Below are 25,175 nucleotides of genomic sequence, written 5' to 3'. Positions count from 1 at the left end.
GTGCAAATGTGACGTACATATTAAAAAGTACGTCCAAACGGAGGCAGAATAAGAACAGAAATGTGCGGCGCAGCGCGGCCCACCTGACGTGCTGCCAGGACCAGACACACGGAACGCAAACGGCTACACGACAGGTGGCAAAAAGAGAATTTGTCTTTTAGTGCAGGGGGATTGATTTTCCTGTGGGTTACGGGAGCGGATGCCGGAGCTGGACGGTGCAAATACACACGGTGGCTTCAAACGACACAATACGAAAATTGCAATTGAATCGGGGAACGATGCCAGGACTCAGGAAGAATGCAGCAGAGGAAATAAAGTGGCATCCTGCGTTTGTTGCCTCTAATCCTTTCATTTTAGATTGAAGTCCGTCTGATGAGTTGCAAGTCCCTCAGACTTTTCCAGAGAACACAAATGTATGACTGGTTTTCTGAACTGCGCGCGTATATTAGGAACAGAGCACAAGAAGACATCATACAGAGAGAGTCCTGTCCAGTTATATTCTGCAACACACTTGGGTTTGGCATCAGGAAAAGTATTTCAAATCTGCTCAGGTACAAATTCTGAGAACCTTATTCTACCTGTTGAAGTAAATTCCCTCTTTACTGGACTTGCAACAGCTTCAAATAGAAACGGATGTTTATGTGACGTACGCTGAGTGTGCCGCGCGTTTGCTGACTGGGATCACAACTGTGAAGGAGTGGAAACATCTGGGTCTGGACCTGGGTCTGGACCCGGGTCGTTCTTTGTGGAGCAGAACTGTTCTTCACGTTACTGAAGGGCAGAAAGGGAGGACCTGCCTCCGGTGAAAACACTCTGACAGGTGCTGAGACGGCGACCATGAGGACACCAAACACAACCCTCTAACTCACAAAAGCTGAGATTGTCAAACGGGAGGAAAAAGGAGAATGGATTCATGGTTCTGGATTCCTACTTCTTTCGGCATTTCAGCGAAGAACTACGGCTGCTCTAGAGGAAATAACTTAGTGTACAATTCAAACACTGAGAACCTATTCACAATAACACTAAACTTAATGCGAGCACGGAACTTTTCATGGATATTTTATTTGATGGTGTGAAGTGGTTCATTTTTTTCCTACTGCCCTTTTAAGATTTTAAATGGAATTTATTTTGTATTTAAACAACAAAAAAGGAATGCAGTTAATTTCTTAAGAAATAAGAACAATAAAAAAAAATACTTTTTGAGTTGAGTTACACTGATAAGATAAGTCAGCAATACTTGAAAATAAGATCAGCACGTCAAAGAGGAAAAACTAGCTCTTCTTATGTCTTGTGTTATGAGTTCAATCAATACAACAGACTGAATCATGTTTGAATCATGTTTGAATCATGATTTAATCATGGTTGAATCATGTTTGAATCATGTTTGAATCATGATTTAATCATGGTTGAATCATGTTTGAATCATGTTTGAATCATGATTTAATCATGGTTGAATCATGTTTGCCATGTCATCCCAGTGACCAAAGCATTAATAACATAATAAAGAAACACGTTAATTCCATCTAAATTGTGAGACTCTCTAAATGAGCATTAATGTAGATACTGTGTTCCTACTTTCCAAAACGACATATTTGTTATACAGTTAATAATTTCTTAAATGTATATTGCTGAAGAAACTGTTCAAAATATTTGGGAAAATGGCATCTTAATTGTATTGCCATTGAAATGTAATAATAACTACACCGCAATCATTTTAGTGATAAAATAATAAGTCTCTACTCACTACTGCAAAGTAGTATACAGTAGTAATAACCATATATATGTATATATATGTATACATATATATGGTTATTACTACTGTTATACACATATTAATATATGTTTATATGTATGTATATATATATGTGTGTGTGTGTGTGTGTGTGTATGTGTGTGTGTGTGTGTGTGTGTATATATATATAGAGATATTTATAGACTGACGCTAAATGTGTAATTCGCAAAGGGTCACCACTTAAAGCAGAGTCGTGGTACAGTTATATTTCTAAAGTAGTGGTTTATTATTTTAAAAAACACGGTATGTTAAAATAGACCTCGCCACATTAGCCTCGCCTCATCGCTGACAAACATTGAGTTGTCCCTCTGTGACGTGCCTTCTACCGGCAGCAACACAAAAACAGAGTAAACTGGTTGTGGTCACGTCACGTGAAGCAACGTAAACACATCAATTGTGAACGTTCCAAAATAGTAGCAGCGCGCTGCAAAGCCATACATGGCTGCTCTAACCTTTCACTTTCCAGCACGGCAAGCAACCCAACCAACATGGCGCTGGGGGCACACACGGACACACACACGGACACGGACACACACGGACACACACACACACACACACACACACACACACACACACACACACACACACACACACACACACACACACACACACACACACACACACACACACACACACACACACACACACACAAAATTCAGCGTAACTGTGTTCTTATGTCTCGGGCTGCGTGCTGTAGTTAGACGACAACCCCCTTTTTTCAGTCAAACACAGGAAACGTTGCAGGACCTGGTGGAGTGGATTCCTTCCGTGGCTTAGTGTGCAAACGTCAAGAAAAGCCTGCAGATACAGGCTGGCCTGTCTTCAGAAGCACGTGTTATAAAACTAAGATTAAAACAAGTGTTTGACGCTCATCAAATGCCGACCGGCGCGAAGAGAATCGCGTAGATGCAGAAACTCCGGGACCTTCCTTGGGGGTGTGTGTTTTGCCGTGCAGATCGGGTCGTCTCCTTTACGCCACGTCGTGACGGATTACTGTCGAACCGAGACGCATGTTATTTTATATCATGAAGCCGGCGGTTGTTGAGTAGCAGCTTAATGCCAAGTCAACGCCATAATATCATGATAATAATGTAATAAAGTACATTCAAGTTTAAAGCCGTGGAGTCACAGCAGGAGGTCACACAGTGTTTCACGCTCTGAGTTTTTCAATAAGAGACGAAGCATGAACAATTAAGAGATGAGAGAAAAGGATTACCAGTGGTATTTACTGATATGAATTAGTTATTCATTATTCACATTATATTTGATGGGGTTTGCGTAACTAGTCCAATGTTTTATATTGTAGATAGATTTGTTCTCTAAAGCATAAGTGTTAAAAGTGCCAAACCAAAAAGACACAAAAAAAGATAAAAAAAATATCATGCACGATGTATATATTATATATGTCAAATGTCGATGTCAAATGTTTATGAAAATTAATTGAAAAAATAAAATCAGTCAATACATTAACAGATTGTTCTTTAAAATAGCAAATTATCCATTTATTTATTATTGATATTATTGATTGATTACATTTTTTTTACATTTTCTTTTTTACTTACATTAGAAACACTCAAAATAGAGGATTAAGTGACCAAAAAAAGCTTTGTGTCATAGAAAGCAATTCATTCATTTTTCATTCAATTTAGTTTCAATTTGATGAAATTCTTCATTTTTACTTTTTTATGTGGGATATAAACTTATGTAGAATTTGAGTCAGATTATATATATATATATATATATATATATATATATATATATATATATATATGTATAATAATATATATATATATTAACTAGATTATATATGCAATTATATTCAATACATCATCAACTTATCTATTTCCCTCCATTCTTATTATAATCATTCTCTATGATAAATTCACTAAATGTATTTGTATTCTTCTCCCAAAATAATATTCACTTTAGAAGGCCTTTTTCAGATGGTTAAAAGCATCAACTTTTTTGCCCAATTTACAATAATATTACGCTTGCAAACTATTTGGGTGCAGTAAAAATGTGTGGTGTGTTGATCGAAAGTCAAAACTTTAAAAAAGACCATGGAAATGGTATTGTCTCCGAGGCCGGCTCTCCGTTCCGCGGCACAGACCTTCTTTCTATTCAGATCCGCGTGAACCGTCTGCCGTGCCTCATGGGAAGCGTGGAGGAGCCACGCATTCTTAGAATCTACGACGCAGACACAAGCCTGACCGCGGATTAATTTTGGACCGTGGACCAATTTCCACGCGGTCCATCCATCCTCCGGAGCGGCGCAGCGGGGATTCCCAGGGGAATGTCCTCTTTCCTCTAACACAGCAGAAGACATTCCGGGCGCAGATAAAGCCCGTCTCTCACAGATACCGGAGGACGCTTCCTGCCAATGAATAGATACTTACACGAACGCCATCTTGGATAAATGATCCCCCCCCCCGTGTCTGCTCTGGCGGTAACACACATGTGGGTGCAGACGGGTTTTGCACTTACGTCTGGAGGAGTTCGGCGGACGCCTGGGCCGGGTATCTGCCGCCGTGTCCCATCCCCGACATTTTGGCCGGGCTGTTTGTGACACTTTCCCCGTGCGTCTGGGCGGCTCCCTTGCGGTCCCAGGCCTGATGCATGGCAACACGTACCTCCCGGCACCACCTGGGGTCCTCGCAGCCCCCCCCTCCGATCCGACCTCCAACACCCACCCCGACACCGCCCCCCCCTTAAAAACAACCGACACCGGCCCGGGAGCACTTTCTCGACCCTTCTCTCTCTCTATCCCTTCTTCTCCTCCTCCTCCTCCACCGGCAGACAGCTGGCGGGGGAGGCCGGCTGGCGGCAGCGGAGCGGCAGACCGGGGGGCTCTTTGACAGGGGCTCTGCCCGGACGCCGGCCCCCTGATCGACAGCGGCAGTGGCAGCAAACCCCACAGTAAGCCCGCGCTCTGCCCCGCTCGTCTTCCTCACGCTATAAACCTAAACACCCACGGCAAGTATTCCCTCCTCCTCCTCCTCCTCCTCCTCTCCCTCTTCTCCACGAGTGTCAAGACAAAAAAAAAAAAAAGAGGAGGGATGAATCAAACCAGAGCAGAACCGCTTCAAAGGGAACCGGGGGGTCGAGTGAACGTCCAGAGGAAGCGACGGGAGAGTTGGGAGCTCAGGGGGAAACGCAGGCAGGAGGGGTCGAGTTTTGAGGAGGACCAATTGGGAGTCCCTGCTTGGGACGACTCCACGCAGCGCGACAACAGGGACGAGAGTGTCCCCCCCGGCCACCACTGATTAGCACCTCTAGGGCTAGCGCGCACGCACACGCACACACACACACACACACACACACACACACACACACACACACACACACGCTGTGTGCCAGGTATGCAGTCAGTCACCCAGTGGGTGTCAGGATCAATTTAGCTGCAGAAGCGTTGGAGGGTTCCAGGCCCCGCTCCCCCAGGACACAGTGTGAGATTACTCACATTTTAGTGGCCCAAATGTCTGGGGTTACACATCTGGGAGCCAAAAGCTGGAAAAACTTTTCAATAAATCAACGCGGGGGCCGAAAACAGTGAGCGTGAGTGCATCAGTAAAACCTAAAGGGAGCGGTTGACCATGAAGGTGTGGGCCAGGGGCACGCTGGGATGACTGGAGGTGACTCAATGCAAAGGCCTTTTCAGACAAATGGAAAAACAAACACATAAACAAACAAACCCTGACTGGAAACACAGAGAACACATTTCATTTGTCAAGAGCAACATAACCATTAGTTTGGGAAAAAAAACGGAATTATCATAACACAAAATGTAAGACTTTTTGTAAAAATAAAATGTATCCAAGACTTTTTTTTTTTAAACAGGATCCAATATTATGGATTATTATTATTATTATTATTATTATTATTATTATTCTTGCTATTAAGGTTATTGACCTATGAAATGATAAATTTGTGTCAATGATTTATTCTCCATGGACTTCCTTTATTTAGTGTTCCATTTAATCTCACCTTTCATCGTTTATCTTATCCCGATCAGATTTACCTGCTACAATTATCACACGTTTATACATTTCCAATTTGGGAGAGAGTGTTAAATCCGACCCGAAACACGCTGCCAACCCGTAACTGGACGGACAGATAAATGGTTTCTCACACTGCGGACGGTCTTCCACTCGAGGACGGAGGGAATTATCTCCCCACATTGTCTTCTTGCGTGATGGACGACCGAGTCCAACTCACATCTGACAAATTATAATGTTGACAGCAGAACTCTCACTGCGCACGAGTGTGTGTGTGTGTGTGTGTATATCCCCACACACACACACACACACACACACACACACACACACACACACACACACACACACACACACACACACACACACACACACACACACACACACACACACACACACACACACACACACACACACACAGCATGCCTCCGAATGTGTGACAAACTAACAATAACAACCCCCCCCCCGCCAGGTTTATTTTTGGCCCTGTAAGAAAGCAGATACCACTGTAGTATGCAGCGGTTTCTATAACAGTGCGTGGCTCCGTGGCCCAAGGTAAACCTCTGCGCTGAAGGACTAATTACAATTACTGCGACCGTCTCTGTCCAGCGAACATCCTTGATCCGGGAAAACAAGTCGGGGATCAAGCCCTCCCTGGGTTCCTTTCCCTCCGCTCGTCTCCCGCTGGATCTGCTTCCCTGATGGAGTTCTCGACTGTGGCAGGAAGAGAGTAGAGACATATTTCTGGACCGCTTTCAGCATGTGTGTTCCAGTGTTTGAGTGGAACAGTCGACCACAAACACAACGTTTAATGCCGGGGATGCACAGAGGCTGCTACAGGCGGTACTGGTACTGGGTATGAGTACTGGTTATTATCCCCGATATCAAGAGCCATATGCACCGTGACAAATACTAACTTATTTTTCTGTTCTTTGACAAAAATAAATAGGGTTGGGCGACGTTGACAAAATTGAATATCACAAGAATTTTGACCTAATAACTCGACTTTGAAGATATTTTGGAGATGACAAAGATACTAGATAACATTTATGCAAAAAAAAACAATCATTAGTAATTGGGATAGTACTGCATGACCAGGTTCAGAAAACTGCATTATGTTACTGTAATGCGGCAGTACAATAACCAAAATCCCAGACAATATCTGGTCTCATATCACAATATGGATATGATATCGATATATCGCCAAGGCCTACAAATAGGAGATTTTAATGTGTCCAAAGGAAAAAAAATATATAAATATATAATATAATATATAATATATATTATATAATATAATATAAATTATATATTTCATCACATATGAGCAAACATGAAATTATTAAATCAGGTTGTCTCATTGAGGTTGAAATCTTGTTTTCCATGAGAATAGCAAGCAATGACATGTGAACTCAAACAATACAGTTGAGTCACGTCACAGAGTCACAGCTAAAACAAAGTGGACCAGCGACGAACACCGAAAGGGCGGAGTGACCCTCTGCGGCCCATTTCAGCAACAACCCAACCAACCACTCCGCCAGACGGGCAAACTTAACGGATCAGATCAGTAAAAAAAAAAAAAAAAAAAAAGGTTGTCCCCGATGGGAACACAGAGAGACTGTGCAACCAGCCGCCCTGTAGGTTGTACGGGCAAAGATTTGAGCCTGTGTCACCGCGGCTTTTTAAAGTGGGATGTAGAGCGAATACAGCTATGAAGCGCGACAGGGTTTATTCGACAGGAAGAGGGTTTGTTCTTTGCGCTATTCTCAGTGAACAACAAATAAATCGGTCACAACGCGGTGAATAATTCAGCGAAACTGACAACCATAACAATCCAGTCCAGGGCGGCCATCGCCAAATACCGCAGTAAGACCGCGTTAAGTAAGGAGCGACTCCTTTTCCGAGCGATGGTTTTTCCAGAAATCGCCCCCGATGCAGCTGGGAATGTCATTTCGCAGCAATGCATTCCCACAAACAGGGGAATGTTTATTCTGTGGGGGCTTTAAGACGACATGCTGAAAGTCATTTAGTGGGATTAGAGGTCTAATTAAAACCGCTCTAATATTCTACCTTTGGCCTCATTAGACTAAGGCCTGGCAGCGTTGGGGTGTGAGCGTGCTATGCGGCGGGTCAAGGGTCAGTCACACATGCATGAACACATGCGACATGGACGCACATTTGCCAACACATGTGCTAATGGCCGTTGCATGAGGGGGTATCGATAGTAGCGGGCGCGTGCGCAAGTCCACAAGCAGCCCGCTTGACGTAGGCTGCATGCCCGCACGCAGACGCAAACCCGCAGATGCACGTACAAACTCCTTAATTCCCCCCCGACGCTCCTTCAGGAACAGGCCTCCCCCGTCGTCCCTCGCTGTGATATTGCTGCGTCCTCTGCCCCTTGTTGCTAACCCAGACTTCAGAGCGCAGCCACCAGCGTTGGGCCGAGGATTTAGAAAACGTATGACCTCATAAAAGCGGCTTAAAAAAGGAATGAGGCACCGGCGATCGCCGACAACGGTCTGTAAATTCCATTGTTTGGCGGCGGCCAGCAGTTGCATTTTTATAAGTTGAACTAAAATTACACAGTGACACACGGCCGTGGCACCGCACAGCGCCCGTCTTATGTTGCTCGGTTAAAGAGAAAGAACAACAGGGCGCTTTACACGGCCAAAATGAGAGGACAGTTTATTAACGCCGGAACGTTTACGGACTGGACAGACACCAGCACCGGCTCAGGGCGATCCGTTCCTGATCCGGGACATTGCGCTTAATTGACTTAATGGAGCAGAACGAAAACGATGTTTTTAACGGCCTGCATGCGAAGGTTCATTTACACTTAACTGCCGGCGAACTGATTCAAATACCAGCACGACATAGAAGCACACCAAAACATTATCGTAAAAAAAAAAAAAAAGGAATAATCAATTTCAATTTTAAATTGAAAATAAACACTGGGGAATGAACTTTAAAAAGAGAAGCATGTGTGGTGAGATATAAAAAGACGTGTAAAATAGACAAAGCCGCAATTCTATGAAATCAATAATATATTTATTTAATTGAGTGGAATTTTTGTGGAGGAAACATTTTAACCTAATTTGCCATTTAGAAATCCATGGGTTTATCTTTTTATTATTTTAATACGTAGTTATCTTATCCTTTATTAGTTCTGTAATGGTTTTTGGAATCAGTGTGTTTTCATTTGGTCTTTTCCTATTTTATCCAACCTTCTCTAATCTGATTTAATTTTATATAAAGAATTCTTGAGAGAACACAACTACTTTGCAGGATACAATTTGAGAATACAATTGAAAATATTTTGTAGGATACCTTTGGAAAATAAAATATAATCTTTTTCTTAAGTTTAGAAAAGGGGGGCACAGTTAGTCCCTGTGGTGTAATATTGGTAATTTAACAGGTATAATCAATAAGTAAATGGAAGACAGAAGAATAACCCAGACTGGGATATTTGGTTTATGTTCTCAAAGAACAAATACAATTAATTTCTAATTTTCTGAAACAAAAAAAAACGCCCCATGTTGGAACGCGTCTTTGTGTGGATTGATTCTAATTGTAAAACAACTTCCTGCACAGTGGCAGATGACGTGTGACGGCTTAATGAAAGACGTTACACACAAAATCTCGTTTGCCTTTCCATTGCCCGCGGAAATTTGTCAAAGCCGCCGTAAATAAATAAATAAATCAAACATTCTACTCCTTGACACGCTATGAGCAGCCTGCCGGGGCCCCAGAACGTGACGAGTACCGGGGGTCACGGAAACTGGGACCGGGTCAGCTGGTGGTGACCCCGGGCTCCACAGGGTCTGATCCACTGAGCCGGCCCCTACCGCCACCGCCCACGTACACACCTGTCTGCTCGGCTTCCCCACAAACGCCCCGCCGCACCAGGACGCCGACGCGTTCATTTAGGAGAACACGACGCACACGAGAAGAGCAAAACCCCCGACGGGGTGGGAAGAGAGGGGGGGTTGGGGAGGGGGAGAGAGGGGAGGAAGGAAGGGAGATGGAGGGAGAGGAAGAGATAGAGAGAGAGAGAGGGGGGGGGGGGGGGTGGGGAGAGGGAGACCAGAGACGAGGGGGAGGAAGGAAGGGAGATGGAGGGAGAGGGCGAGAGGGGAGGAAGGACTTCAGTATTCACACATGCAGCAACATTCAGGAACATTTCCATCTTGCGCCTTTTCACACATGCCATGACAATACCGGAATGGATGGGCCGAGGGACAGCGTAGTTGTGATCGTTCACAATGTTCTTGTGATGTATTTAATGTTCAAAACAAGTTTACGAGGCAATTAATGTTATTTCGTGAATTAAAATAAACATAAAGAGCGTAAACAAGTCCCGGATTCAAGACTCCGCTGGTGACAGTTGGTTCGCCCGCTCCACGTGAACGCCTCTTTCGACCCTTTACGCGCTTGTCCCGGCAATGTTACCGTTCCCATTCACAACGCAGCCCTACCGGCATTTCCCCGGAAGCACAGTCGGCCGGGAACGGGCAAATTTAAGGAACGAATCTTACTTAACATCGACACCGGCCCCCATTCCCACGTTTCTCCAATGTGGAACATTGCCAGTGGGTTTTACGGCTTTCGGCGCAAATGGGAAAGGGGCTTCAGAGGAAGAGGGAGAGAGGTTTGGAAACAAACATACAGATGGACATGTAGTTATACGGACAGACTGAAAACAGACAGACAGACAGGCAGGCAGACAGGCAGGCAGGCAGACAGACAAGCAGCCCAGGCAGATGGACCACCGTGAAGGGCAAAGACAGAGCACCTGTTGAACAACAAATTAACTTGTCCACCGTCAGCGCAGCGACAGCTTTATGTCCAGGTCCTTATCGTGAGGGCCCTCCCTATCCCCGATTCGACAGCAGGGCGTCGGGGGGGGGGCCGTGTAGCAGGAGTACAGTGTTTGCTGTGTGAGAATGAGGAACAGGAGGGGGACCAGGGCCGAGAGGCCCAGGAGTGGATTAGGCTGCTGGTGAGGAACGGAGTGTGGGAGCGGAGATGGGGGGGGGGGGGTGGAGGGTCGGGTGAATATAGTGGATATCAACTGAATAGTACGTATAGATATTTGAAAATTACACTTAAGTACAGTAACAAAGTACTTGTACTTGTACTACGTACGACCGTTATTACATTTCACTGCATATATGTATGAAAGTACGTATATGTATGTGACGAATGAACCTCTTGAATCTTGACCCTTTTACCGATATGTGGACAGCAGTTTAGTGACGGACCACTTCTGACACAGCGTGCTCCGTCTGTTGCAGAATACAAATCCCATCAAGCTTTATTTGTGCCCCATCGTATAACAAATACACACAAAATGACGCGGTATCAAAGTACTTATCTACGTTCACTGCACAGGGACAGCAGCACCGGACATGAATTACAAAAGACTAGAGCTCAACCCGAGATGCAGATTGCAGACAGATGACTCCGTATAAATTGCGGTGACATTTTTGCTCTTTACTGGTTTACTGGATGACGGTTAGGACTCTGCGTACGATGAGATGTGATTCATTCCTGGGGCAAAGTTGTTTTTGTTTTTTTTTTAAATTTGTCAGTTATGAGTTGGTTTCATTTGTTAAGTATGTCAACACTGCAATCTAATTCAAGTTCAACTTTATTCTCATGTGTATTAAATACAATTAAATACTTGTGCTTTCCAAAACAACAAAAACAAGACCTACATAAACTATGTACGCAGTGCATTCATATGTATACACCCAAGACAGAAATACAGTACATAGTATGACAACATTACATACGATATAACATCATACTACACAAAGGTGGGGAGCCTTTGGGTGCGTCAGCCGTTCAGCAGTTAAACCAATATATCAGATACGATAAGACTTTATTGATAACGGGGTAAATTCAGGGAAAGGAGACAAAAGTCGCTGTTTTCGGTTAAAACAGACAGAAATTGAAGCATGTTTGTGGTATTACTACATTTATGAAGCTTTGAGAGTCGAACCGTTAATTTGAATGGTAAAAAAAAAAATGTACCACATTTTGTTGAGGATGCCACACCACGGAAGGTGGACTTGTCATTTGAAAAGTCCAACAGCGTAAATTGACGTCAGAATGCTGCCGCTAGTTTGAGGCAGATTGTGACCAAAAGGTGTGAGGTGAGATGTGGTCGGGTAGGTAGGGAGTTCGGGTAGACGTTTCGGGAAGTTCCCAGCTTCCACGCACACCACAGCAGTATGACTCACTGCGTTAGGCGTCCGGCGGGAGGTCACAACCTTTCCGATCCGCACACGGTGATGTCACACCAAAATGGCAGCTATGCGGACAGGGATTCACAGCGACATTTGGGCTTTACCCCGGCGGATTGAAATCCAAAACCGTCATCGATATAACAACAAAACATGCCGCAGAGCGCCAAGGCTCCACGATGCGGGGAAACGCCTGGTCTGCCGGGCGGTGATGGGGCCAAGCCAAAAGACTGAGCTCACAGACAAAACAAAACTGAATATATATATATATATATATCCTCTATTTAACCCGGTAAACAGGTCTCCATGAGATTAAAATCTCTTTTTCCAAGAGTGACCTGGCCAAGAGAGCAGCATAAACGTATGAATTTGATTAGTCAGGCCAAACTTTATTTTACTTTGATTGAAAAGAATGTATTAATAAGGGATGATGTGCAGCTAGCCGGTCATTGATGCCAAAGACCCCATTACTAGTCTTAGGAGGGTTATTTTGTGATAACGACCTGCTGGCTGCACATCACACCGCTTATAGCACAACCACTTACTAAATAAAATAAGCTTTTTATCGGCGACATTGCTTTGAAATTGTTTTCTAACTGATGTCTAGTTTCACAATGTCAAGTAAAACGCGGCGGCGCTCTCGGCGACGTCTCCAGTTAAGGACAGTCCACAACCACGTAACTAGCACTGCAAGAACATAGCGAACTATGCCCCCTTACAAAAATAAATAAACAATAATAACATCGCCCTATATATGACGAACCTGTCTGCTATTAAATATGAAATAAGACATTTCCGTCTCAGGTCTTATATCACCACAGGACGGCGCGGCCCGCGTTAGCATGAGCACAAACTTCTCACTCAGGTTTCTACACAACGTGGGAAGCGGTTTTAAAGCGGCTTTCCAGGTTCAAAGGGGTTTTTTTTGTTATAAAGTAGTATTAGTGGCATTTATACAAGTGTACATAAATATACTAATTTTAGTAATCCGGGTCTTAAAAGCATTACTCCCAAGTCAGCTCTTACGTTCATTGCTGTTTCTCTAACCTGGATAGAAGCGCCGGAAGAAACTGTGTTTATGGTCATCGCATTAGAAGCGATGGAGCCGGGTCTGCGGCTCCGTCCAGCCCGGCACGGAGGGGCCTGCGGCTGGACGGACACCTACGTACCTGGGCCGCGGAGAAGCTCCGTGTCCGGACCAACGCGTTGAACGGGCTCCACGTCCAGCGCGGAGCCGGGCCCACAGCGCCACCCAGCGGCCACACTGTGGTGTTCGCACAGGAGAACCACACCAGAATACCTGCTGTTTTACTTTTTTTTTAAAGCTTTTATTTTATTTACTAATAACATAACAAGGAGCAAAAACAAAGTACAAAAGAAAGCAGTGTAATAACCAAAACAAACAAAAAATAAAGTTTGTAATATATGGAGAGATTCATGTCAAATATATCAATCCCATCCAGTCTTCCAAAAAGCATCTGACAAATGTGTTTGAGTGGCCTTGAGACCTTCTCTTCCTAAATGAGTGTTTTACGGTTTTCAAATTGATGAACATTGGGTTTTTTTTTTTTTATATCGCTGTTAAAGATCGATATTTAGTATTTTGCTCTGGATCTCTCTGCAAATGGAGCTTGCATCGAACAGGAACAGACACGGTACAGTAACTACAACCTCAACATTTAGGACCGAGGGCTGGGGACCAGCACGACAAGCACAGAAAAGAGGGGGGAGGAATGGATCAGAAACCTCAGAGGCGACCGTCGCTCCCATCAAGCCGCTCCCTTAAAACGTTCGCTAAACATCCCAAAAATAACCGAGCGCGGACTTTTAAAATGTCTCGGCAACTCGCCGGCAAAGGGAAGCGACGTATAGGAAGGGCAAAAAAAAAAACGGGGGAAGAAAGGGCAGAAAAAGACGACTGCGGCGTGTCCGCTTGGCACGTCGTCGTAGCAAAAACATCAGATATAAAAAGGAAAACAAGCCGAGAGGAAGGAGGCGTTCAGAGAAGAGGGAACGCTTTCAGCGCACGGAGCTACAGCTGTACAAACAGGGCCGCCGGGTCGGAAACGCCGGCCGCGTCCACCCAACGCGACTGTGACGAGGGAGGCCCAGAGCGACGGGGGAGGGATGGTGTTGCCGAGGGAGGAGGACTGTAACGCCGAGTTGAGCGCTCTCAGCCGTGGGTGGTGTCGTCCTCCACAAAGTCTTTGGCCTGCTCCGCCGAAATGACATCGATGTGACTCACCTGAAAGCAGCAAAACGCACAAACACAGTTATTGGCCAATGAACGACACTGAGCGGCCATCAGTACCACGACACAATCACAAAACCCAAGGAGAAAAAACAAAACAAAACAAAACATATTTTTTACTGCAAATAATCCAAGGTTTATGCTTGAAAACATAGGGCACATGTTTTAATGCCAGATAAAAAAAACATTTTTAAAAGATATTTACAGTAAATCTGTGATGGACGGAAGTCATTGTTCATTGTCAACGATTCAATGTTTTCATTCTGGAATTCCTACTTCATAGTGTTCAGTCGAACCTCCACGCCTTGTTGAGGTACATATTTTGGAATCACTGCTGAACCGGGCCGGCACACGTGCTCTAATCGGTGCAGCTGGCACAGGCGCTCTGATCGGTATCAAGACCCATTTCTGGATTGACACGTGGTTTCATTCATTGTTTAGTCTGGTTACTTCTAAATTAAATCATTTTAAATGACTCACGGTATTTATAGGCTTCCTCGTTATACAAAAAATAACATAACAATGAAAGCGATATTCAAATATTTTAAGTCGCTGCCGATGTCCACCGAGAGGGAAGTCGGTCACTTCCAGGGAGTTTCAGTGGGCCTTTGCTGATTGTATGTATTTTTAAATGATGGTGCTGTTTTTGCTTCAGTCTGGGTTTTGGCAGACAATCCACCGTCAGCTTAGAATCTCACCTTGTTTCTGAACTTGACACCGTAGAACTTGTCGGCCGACTCCAGAAGCTCAGGTCTGAAGGTGGTGGTGATGAACTGGGCGTGACCCGCCAGCTCCACGATCATATCTGAAACACAAAGATAAATATGGACAAAAAAGGTCCCAAAATCCATGAGCAATGCAGGTTTAATAAAACGTTATTTTGTCAGTGTGCATCACAATAACAGGATAAAACAGATAGAAGCTTAGAAATGCACAGGGATACCATTTCAATTGGGAATGATGAAGAAAGGGAAATAAATATAATAAATATAAATATTATAAATATATTTGTATGCGTCCGGACACCGAGGGGAACATGACTCTCCGTGCGTCCTGATTGCAGATAGCCGCGCCCTGTTCACGTTCGCATTAAACAGCCGAATCAGTTTCGGCTGAAAAAAATTCAGAGTCGGGTACAGCCCTAGAAATCCTTAATAATAATAATCAGAAACCAAACTAAATAAATTCTCCAGAGCTGAAGTGCCGATTGGGAGCCGAGCAACTGAAAAGCTTCTGCAGAAGTCCTTGAACGTCAGAAAAAGACACTCAATGATGATAAATATACAATGAAAAATAAACAGTCTTTATATTTCATATCCTCTTCTACGCATCACCAGCAAAAAAAATAATAATAATACAAAAAATACAAAATAAAATATATATATGTATAATTTGCAGTGATGACGGTAATGAGCTCAATACCGTACTGCAGCACTGCGGTAATGGTCACAGCCCGAGCTCAGACTTTATTTATGTACTTCATGTATTTAGTCGGTTAAAAATGTATTTTGTGGACAAACTAGTAAACAACCCGGTGGCGACAGAGAGACGTTAAAATCCTACAATTTCACAATTCAACAAAATTTACTTTTGTGGGGTGTTCCTTGAACCATAGACAGCAGAGAGAAAAAATGTTGTGGTATGACATCACCTTTTGACATCAAAAGGTTGTGGCATGACATCACCGGTAAGTTTCTGAAGAGACCACTGGTGACAGTCTGGTGTTTTGGTTGCCAAGAAGGCCAAGGTCATTTTTCAGTTTCTTTTTTTACAGATTATGAAAAGTGCAGATTGTATGCTCTCAGGTGAGCGGTCATACATTGAAACCTGGAAATATTTGAAGAAGATATTTGAACGTCGACTCGAGAGAAGCTGCCTCCGCTCAGTCAGAGCGGCACCTAAATGCAGATCAAGGGTCAGGGGTTCCAACCTGAGACGGCTTTCCTGTGCTGGGCGTCCAGGGCCTGGTCGATCTCGTCAAACAGGTAGAAGGGGGCGGGGTCACACTTCTGGATGGCGAAGATCAGAGCGAGAGCCACCAGAGACTTCTGTCCTCCAGACAACTGCTGCATCTCCCGCATCTCCCCCTGCTTCCCCGTGAACGACACCTGACGGGGCCCAAACGGGGGGGCGACAGAAAACGAAGGCTGTTAAATCTCAACTCTTGGAAACAGTATTTATAACATTTCCAATACGTGTCTGCTAGGTTATAAAACTTGCTGATTGCTTACTATAATGGAAGAGTAAACAGCATCCACATTAGTCACCCCATGACCAAAGAACTCAAACTTCACGCGCAAGCAAACTGGCTCCACCGCTTCAGAACCAGCGGTTACCAAATGTGGTTTCAGGGGCTCTCCTATAAACTAGATGATTCTATGAACCGTTGTTTAAGTCGTTACGAGTTTTTAAGGAGCGGCAGACACCCTGAATTATTTTTCACTTTCCGATAAACAGCAGGGCCTTGATGAAATAAAGATGCAAAGACAGATAACTGGGCAACAGACCCTGATGCCGACGCCGGTGAACTGGTCCACCGAGGGCACGCTGCTCTGAGAGCCAGAGCCAGAGCCCCTCTCCCCGTCGGCTCCGCCTTCGCTCTCGTCCTGGGACTGGTTGCCCTCCGTGTCGCCCTTCTTCATCACCAGCGTGGCCTTGCCTCCCGGTACCAGTTTCTGGAAAACTTCACTGAAGTTCTTTGACACCTAGAGCGGCATCGGGCACATTAGCATTGTGTTTGGAAGCCCTTCATTTTAAATACTAAATCATCACTTTGCATTTATTGTTTTGGTTATGATTGGTCACAAACAATATTCCACACAACTAACAGTTCTGGGAGACTCAAAGTTCCTCAATAAAAAATAAAAAAAATAAAAATAAAAAAACTCACACAAAAAAACCCAACTCAAAACATGTTGAAAGAGATGTTTACAATCGCGGCAAAAGAGGGCGCCGTCGGAGCGGCTTGTGTTTGGGCGTGGGAAGAAGGCGTGCTTCACCTGCTTGAAGGTGAGCTGAATGGCCTCGTACTTGCGCAGCTCCAGGACGTTCATCAGCTCCATGATGGACTTGTGGCCGCGGTCCAGCTCGTCCTGCCGCTTGATCAGCTTCTCCTTCTGCTCCGAGAAGTTGACAAACTGGTCCAGGGCCTTCTTGTTGACGTGGCTGTACTTCTTCAGCTCCGTGTTGCACTGCTCCAGCTTACGGAACAACTGGAGAAGGGAAAATTAAAGAAATAAATAAATGCTATGATATTTTTTTTAATGCAACACTTGGAGTTGCCCTTCCTTTACCCGTCTTTTTTCACTGATTGTAATAATTAAACTAATAGTAACTGTGATCTCTAATTTGAATCTAAATATTGCACTATTATTATTATTGTTGTTTTTGTCAGATAGATTACCCATGTCAGTTGATATGTTTGGCTATCTCTACTGCCAACACAGCAGCGTATCCACAAACAAGTTTCCCATAATAATCATAGTTCTAAGTATGGTTAGGGCTTGCATACAGACCACTTGATTTCAATGACCAACTTCAAAGACCAAAGCCAGAACCATAGACCCTTCAGGCTGATTATGCATTTCAAGGCAAGCAGCAGAGGTGCTTTTTAACCATCCTATTCACATCTTTAGATGGAATAACACTGTAACAAACTATGGGATGTGTTTAGCTGCAAAGGGGGAACTTGGGGGATGAGTTCTTTTTTTTTTTTTTTTTCCTTCCCTCTCTCCACACTAAATCAGTAATGGTGGAAGGAACATGGACAAGTGGTGTTATTATTTTGTCCTTTCAGGCAATCAGAGCAGGGATGGACTGAATTATAAGTGGAGCTTTTATTGGAAAGGGTTAGAGTATTTTTAGACCCGTCAAGGATGTGAGTTGACACGTACAACCACGCTTGGGACCTCACACAAAACTCACCCGTCTGACAGATGGTGACAACCACATGTGCAAAGAGGCGCGCGCGCGCACACACATGCACGCACGCACGCACGCACGCACGCACGCACGCACGCACGCACGCACGCACGCACGCACGCACGAGGTCGAGTCCATTCAGCACGCGGTCAGTTGGCTGATGACACAATTAACACCAACTTTATTGTCTGAGTCACTCTAGTGACTCGGCATGTATTACAAAGGGAGGGTTGAATGTGTGTTTGCATATCACAAAGCAATTAAATGTGGAGGAAGATGACGCAAAAGTCATTGAATTTGCATGTTCTCCCCGTGTGTGGGTTTCCGCTGGCTGGGCTGGTTTCCTCCCACCATCAAAAAGGCATGTATGTTCAGGGTAAATCGTCCCAGAGCGATTATTTAAGTATACAAAAAATGTAGTAGAGGTGTGCATTTGTCCCTTATAAGAGGATATGCTACAATACGATTCAGGGATGATACAATTTAATACGGAAAGATTCGGTGCCATTCGATGCAATACAATCTGAGAGAGAGCGCGCGCACCAGGGACAAGTTTTGGGTTGTCGGTTCAACAGCGTGAAAGTAACATGACTTGTAATGTTCCATCAGTGACTGTTCTGCAGCAGCTGAGTTTATACTAAAGCAGAATAAGCAGCGACACTTCAGTCAACCCATTGATAACTTTAGAATCGGCCATCGACCGGTTCATGGTACATTTAGATCCATCCAGGGGGCCATGTACCGATGTAGTTACATCTTTAACGTTAAAACTGGTTTCCGATTTGTATCAGTGAATGTGACCTTAAAAATAGAAAATGTAATAAAAACATGGGGACAGCTTAAACATATTAAGCTATTTCAAGATGTCTTTGTTCGGATAATTTCTGATTTGTAATTATTTAGCAACTTAATTTACCACAATTTTAATTCATTAGTTAATTTATTACATTTAGATAAAAAAAAAAAAAAAATACTAATAAAATGAAAAGATGAACGAAAACGACCCAGCATACCTGTTTGAGCGTGAGCGTCTGATATTTCTCAAAGGCTTCCTGAGGCAGCGAGCCCAGCTCCCTGATCTTCTTCATGCACTCCTCCTTCTTCTTCAGCAGCATGCCCTGCCGGTTGGTCATCTTCTCCAGCTCCTTGGTGTCGTGGTTGATGGCGTCATTCTGCTCCTTCTCAATGTTCTTCCAGCGATCCATGCTCTTGATGTGGTCCTTGATCTCCCCCTCCGTCTTGTCGATCAAGCCGTCCAGATCTGTGCCGGATAGGAATACACACACACACACACCATGGGTTTCATGGGGGAGGGGGGGCTCCTATCGCCCAAGTTACATGATATTACACAGAGTGTTCTGGACCTTCTGAGCGATCCAGCGTGTCTTTGACTCTCTTGTTGATGCCGTCCAGCTCGGAGGTGGTGGCCGTCAGTACCGTCCCACCCTCCGTCTCTCTCAGCTCGTTCAGCTCCTGCAGAGGAAAATATTAATATATGAGATGAAAAACACATTAATAAAAATTTAGAAAAGTAAAATAAAAAATGACATTTTTAAACATAAATGGAAAAAATAAATCTAATCTTAAAAGCAAGTAGAAAACAAAGGAGCAATTGAATCTATATTCCAAATTTGTTAATTTAATTTTTTTGGTTTGTTGTTTCTATTTTCTAACAAATAATAATAATTGGCCAAAATTAAACACAACAGTATGTTGGCATCATGGCACGAGCCTCCTCAGTATATTATATTTAATTCACAGCGCGGATACAACTTAATACTGCAGTAGTGCTGAGAGCCGTGGTCCCTGACAGTTTGCTTCACCATACCTGCTCCACTTGGTCCAGGCGTTTCCTCAAGTTTTCATTCAAGTAAGTCTCCACCCTCGTCATGATGCCCTCCAACTTAATCCTCTCATTTAGCAGCTGCCTGTTGTCCTGTAGAGATATTAGAGCTTTAGCAGATTCTGGCCAGTTCTCTCATTATACTCGATAAATACTTAATTCACCCCCAGAGGAAAATTGCAGAAAGCATGAAAGCAGGAGTGTAAGAAATTATATGCACTTGATAAAGGGAGTTATCAAGTGCTAACCCTAAGAGTATTTATTCACAAAAAAACACAACCTTATGAAATTGCATTTTGACAGACAAAATGTATTATTATTATACAAAATGCAATATTTCATAAAGTTGTTTTTTTTCCTCCAATTGCGCCCCCCCCCCCTGTCTGCTAGATTGCGCAATGGCAATGTAATACATTAATATTATAATACACTACTGCATCTTAATGTATATCCATTAGCTTGTGAACACACACACACACACACAGAGACAGAAAGAGAACCAGGGACAAGTTTTGGGTTGTCGGTTCGAGAGAGAGAGAGAGAGAGAGAGAGAGAGAGAGAGAGAGAGAGAGAGAGAGAGAGAGAGAGAGAGAGAGAGAGAGAGTAGAGAGAGAGAGAGAGAGAGAGAGAGAGAGAGAGAGAGAGAGAGATGAGAGAGAGAGAGAGAGAGAGAGAAAAAGTGTTTTGGGAAGCTTAGTGGAGACTATGTAGCATAATACCCAAGATCGAGGAGAGGTGTGTTGGCACCAGAAGCAGATGCCAAAATCAAAAAAATGACAGCTGGTCTCATATCACAATATAGATATTACATAGATATATGCCCAGCCTTCGAGTTCCACAGAGCGCAGCACATGGAGGGAGGCGAAGGTGTGAGTGGATAGTAGGTGCAATTTTAAAGCCTGTGCATGCCGACACCACATAGAGACATGTGGAGGAATCTGGAGGCGTCTGTAATACCCATATAACACACTCCTACAGCACATTGGCATATTTTAGGGCATTTCTCAGAATCTGACCTATGGCTGCATGCATGCAACAGAAAAAACATGTAAAAAAAAAAAGATGTAGATACACGTCACAAAACGCGGCACCCACACCTGCTGGAGCTGCCGGATCTCGTCGTTGAGGTCGTCGACTCGCCGCTGGTCCTCCAGGCTGAGCTGCGAGAGCAGGTCTGTGCCCAGCTCTGCCTTCAGAGACTCCCTGGTCGACTCCATAGCGTGGAGGCTGGCCTCCAGACTCTGGAGGCTGCGTTGCTACAGCAAGATTTATGGACACAAAGATCACGTATTAAAATCTCTCTTGAAGATTTATTTTCATGTTTAAGAGGGATGTGAAATGAAAAGGACCCTTCGATTCCATATAACAAGGACAATATTTACAGTATTACAGGCTCCAGTTTGAAAGACAAAGGACAAAGCCTTTCCTTAAAGTTACTTTTGACCCACTCTTAGGATGGATTTGAGTCAATTCTTGTCAATTCTCCTCACCTTGGGCATGTAAGTCTTCTCTGACTGCTGCCTCTTCTCCTTGAGCATCTTCATTTCCGAGAGGATGCTGTCCCGAGAGGCCTTGAACTTCCTCTGCTGGGTCTCGATCTGCTGCATCTGGTTCATTAGCTGGTCGATCTCGTTGTTGATGCGTGGGAGCAGCAGTCAAGGAGCCGTGACGTTAATGTCCAAGCAAAACAATTTGAAGAGGCAACCGACCCGTTAATACCACTAATACCAGTGAAATTTAAAGCTAATTTTGGATCCCTAAAATATCCACTGAATGTGACTTTTAACCACACAAGTCAAAATAGCACAGTTGGAAACAGATGCTCCCCTTTAAAATGGAGTTGCACTGATCTGGTGTGATAAATTTAGCAGAAGCAAATGTAGCCAGTTCAGTAAGATCAGTAAATTTAAATATGACCCAAATTCAGGGCTTGACAGTAACGGTTGCCCTCAGAAACCAGATTGAGTCAATTGGCAACCATTTCATGGCTTCTGGTTGCCCCCTTTGGCAATCACTTAAACATTAAAACAGGGACAGCAAACAGCAAAACGTGCGCAGCAAACAAAATAAATTTGTCGCATTAGTGAAATTTAAATATCTGTGTTACAGTCGGAACCAGAACGCTGCATGTGAGTTGACTCATGTGCACACGTTTGAATGCCTTTATTTCTCATCTGTGATGTGAAAACATCCGATTTTCACACAGTCAGAGAAAGTAAAAGTGTGTCCCCTGTTCATAGTTCAGTCATAAAATCCCACTGCACCACGGAGCGTCTCTCACGCTGGGCCGCTGACAGCGCCGTCAGCCGAAGAGTTACTCATACTGGACGCCAGTAGAGCAAGGTATTTACATTCAGGGATGCAAAAAACTTGCTTTTTCGTCCTGCTGCTTTTTTCCCATAAATTTGTGTGACTCAATTGTGTGAATTGTCCAAACCGATCCAAAGAGGTTTTTTTTTTTTTCCTTTGGGGGGGGGTGCAACCTACTTAAGCATTTTCTTTTTTATCCATCCGAGAGAACGACGCCATCCGCAATCGATTAACTAGTGGACTCATTCTCTGATATTACAATAGAACTAAGATGCAGTTGGCTCTACTCTCTGGTTTAAAGCGCTCCAAAGCAGGAAAGGGGAACTCAGAAAATCGTCGGCTACCACCATAAGTATATTTAGGACCTATTTTCATCATACATGTGTTTGCATCCCTGTACAGTTTACTAAAACTAAACTAAAAAGTAGGTGTAAAATACATTTTGGTTAAAACAAGACAGAAAAAATGTAAAACTAACTGAAACTAACATAAAGCCATTACAATACAATAACCAGTTCCTATCGTTGTAGACAGACAGCATTAATAATGAGCATGGCTCAGACATCATCTGGTGGAGAGCAAATTAGAATTTACTATTGCTTCTAATGAGGACTGTTGAAATTCATATTGTCTGTGTGGTGAGCATATACATGTGAGTATAAAAGAGAGAAACACAGGTGTGTGATCAGGCAAAGTGTGACCAGAGGAGTTAGTGTTATCACAGCTCTTATCTGTCGTGTTTCTTTTAGTGAAATTAGTTTGGTTACTGTAATAAAGCTTTTAAGGCATTATTTTACTGTATGTCACATGTTCATTATTAAGCTGACCTATAAATGCCTAGTATTTTAATTCAAATCTCTCAAGTAGTAGATTCATCAGTGGTCTTAGGGTTTTATAACATCAGAAATGGTGACTGATGCAAAATAACTTTATTTATTTTGACAAAAGACTATATAATGGTTTTTGAGGCCAAATATTGTTACAGTGTTTTTAAGTAAGCAATAAGGCGTGATGACGTGTCCCCAGATAGGAAAATAAAGCAAAGGAGAACACAGCAGCAAGCAGTAAAGTGCGTTAGTCTAAAAACAAGCTATTGGTCCCAGTCGTGTATCTATTGGAGGCAGTGCACTACTAATAGAATACTCATCGGGGCCGGAAGGTCAATTAAATGGTTTAATATAAACTGTCAGTCTTTTGTACCATCTCTTTTAAGGATTATGGGAGGAATTAATTGTATTTGACTTTGGGGATTGATAATGTGATGCAACTTCCGAGGGCAGTTCATCTAATCATGAACATCAAGACAGAGGATTAGAGAGAGCTGCCAGCACACATAATTAAACCAATCTAACACGCAAGCTTATTGATTTTTTTTTAGCACTACACGCAGCTGGGCCTTGGAGGTTTGGCGGGGCTCAATGGGTGCAAAGGTCAATCAATCTAGCAGTGGTTTTATTGATCCGCAGAGGGCTGAAGAAAGCAGCAGGACGAGCCTGCACTGGCTACAGCAGACAGGGACCAGGCACCAGTCTATTTTCCTGTATGACACAGCCAAACTTTCAGTCTTCCACAGCAAGAATTATTAGAAAGAAACCAACTTTCAAATTGAGCGCCACATCTTTTCTAACTAAAACTTCCAAAAAAGTCAACAGCTGATGAGCAATCACTGATGCAACGCATATCTGAAAAAACAAAAATGGCCACCCGAGAAAGACCATTAAATACAGACGCATCAAGCTAATAATGCATATATACATGCTCTGACTAGAGATGCAAATTAAGAGGAATTTTCTGAATCGATAGTTGTTAACCTTAACAAATAATTGTTGATTAATTGATAACAGAAGCTAAACACATCACCAGGGGGTGGCGCTATGGCACTTGGGGACCTACACAATGTCCCAGACAGCCGAGATTTTGTGACTTGGTGCAAGGGATGCAAGGAGCGTTTCCCCTCATTTAATTTCATTTCAAAATGGAGAGGTTTGAAGCAAGACTAGCAGAGTAAGGTTGCGCATACAGGAATGTTTACAATCCATTTTTGCACAAGTTAAATATTTAAACTTTTTTCCATCCTCTGTGTGGGTAATAAAATTATTAAACGTTAGTAAATATCTCTCTCTAAAATATGGCAACATATCGCTTATTTCGTTGTGCCCCTCCCTCGAGCCAGGTTCCCCCCCCCCCCTTCCTTCCTGTTCCATCTGAACGCAGCTTTAGTTGTTGGGCAACAATAAACGTATGGTTTCCTCCTCGGCACGAGAAGCTCCTGTTTGCTACGCGCAGCCATGTTTGTTGTTTGTCGTCCTTCTGGAAGCCTCCATCTACTTATACTACTACTTCCTGCTCCTCTCGGCATTTCTTTTCTCGACTGCCCCGTCATTCAGACGAGCACAACTACTTCCCACTACCACTACTATAGACTTCTGCTGATACAATTACAAGGCTGCAGATTGTTCAGTTCTTGTCGATAAGAAAAATCGAAAGATTAAATTCTTGTTTGCAATTAATCTATAGTCAATTTATTGTTAACATCCCTAGCTCTGACTCACTGACTTGTGTTGTGTCGTCAACTGAGCCATCAACACACACACACACACACACACACACACACACACACACACACACACACACACACACACACACACACACACACACACACACACACACACACACACACACACACACACACACACACACGCGCAAGAAATTGCACACAAACAGGTGCGTAAACTTGCTGATAAGCGTACACGAACGGAAGTCACATACAGCAATGTGAAAATCCTCTGTAATCCCCCCCATCTCTCCCCGCGGGCTCCCC

General features: G+C 43.6%; 2 protein-coding genes across 2 annotated transcripts in view; both read right to left on the bottom strand.

Annotated features, from left to right (window-relative positions):
- rbm20 (RNA binding motif protein 20) overlaps positions 1 to 4,412 on the bottom strand; it is a 57,764-nt gene extending 53,352 nt beyond the window's left edge. Inside the window, exon 1 of the mRNA XM_079998966.1 lies at positions 4,277 to 4,412. Within this exon, the coding sequence (XP_079855092.1) occupies positions 4,277 to 4,410 (134 nt within the window). The 5' untranslated portion in view covers positions 4,411 to 4,412. The remainder of the gene's footprint in view (positions 1 to 4,276) is intronic.
- An 8,936-nt stretch (positions 4,413 to 13,348) lies between these two features.
- Positions 13,349 to 25,175, bottom strand: part of smc3 (structural maintenance of chromosomes 3) — a 36,475-nt gene continuing 24,648 nt past the window's right edge. The window contains exons 20-29 of the mRNA XM_079998405.1: positions 21,535 to 21,688; positions 21,142 to 21,300; positions 20,030 to 20,137; positions 19,566 to 19,674; positions 19,215 to 19,462; positions 17,280 to 17,492; positions 16,788 to 16,985; positions 16,211 to 16,388; positions 14,979 to 15,085; positions 13,349 to 14,274 (exon numbers count right to left, since the gene is read on the bottom strand). Coding sequence (XP_079854531.1) covers positions 14,203 to 14,274; positions 14,979 to 15,085; positions 16,211 to 16,388; positions 16,788 to 16,985; positions 17,280 to 17,492; positions 19,215 to 19,462; positions 19,566 to 19,674; positions 20,030 to 20,137; positions 21,142 to 21,300; positions 21,535 to 21,688 — 1,546 coding nt within the window. The 3' untranslated portion in view covers positions 13,349 to 14,202. The remainder of the gene's footprint in view (positions 14,275 to 14,978; positions 15,086 to 16,210; positions 16,389 to 16,787; positions 16,986 to 17,279; positions 17,493 to 19,214; positions 19,463 to 19,565; positions 19,675 to 20,029; positions 20,138 to 21,141; positions 21,301 to 21,534; positions 21,689 to 25,175) is intronic.

The sequence above is a fragment of the Zeus faber genome, assembly GCF_960531495.2.
Source record: "Zeus faber genome assembly, chromosome: 4".
Taxonomy (NCBI): Eukaryota; Metazoa; Chordata; class Actinopteri; order Zeiformes; family Zeidae; genus Zeus; species Zeus faber.
Note: the sequence above shows the minus strand (reverse complement) of the source record. Positions and strands in the feature narration are given on the sequence as shown.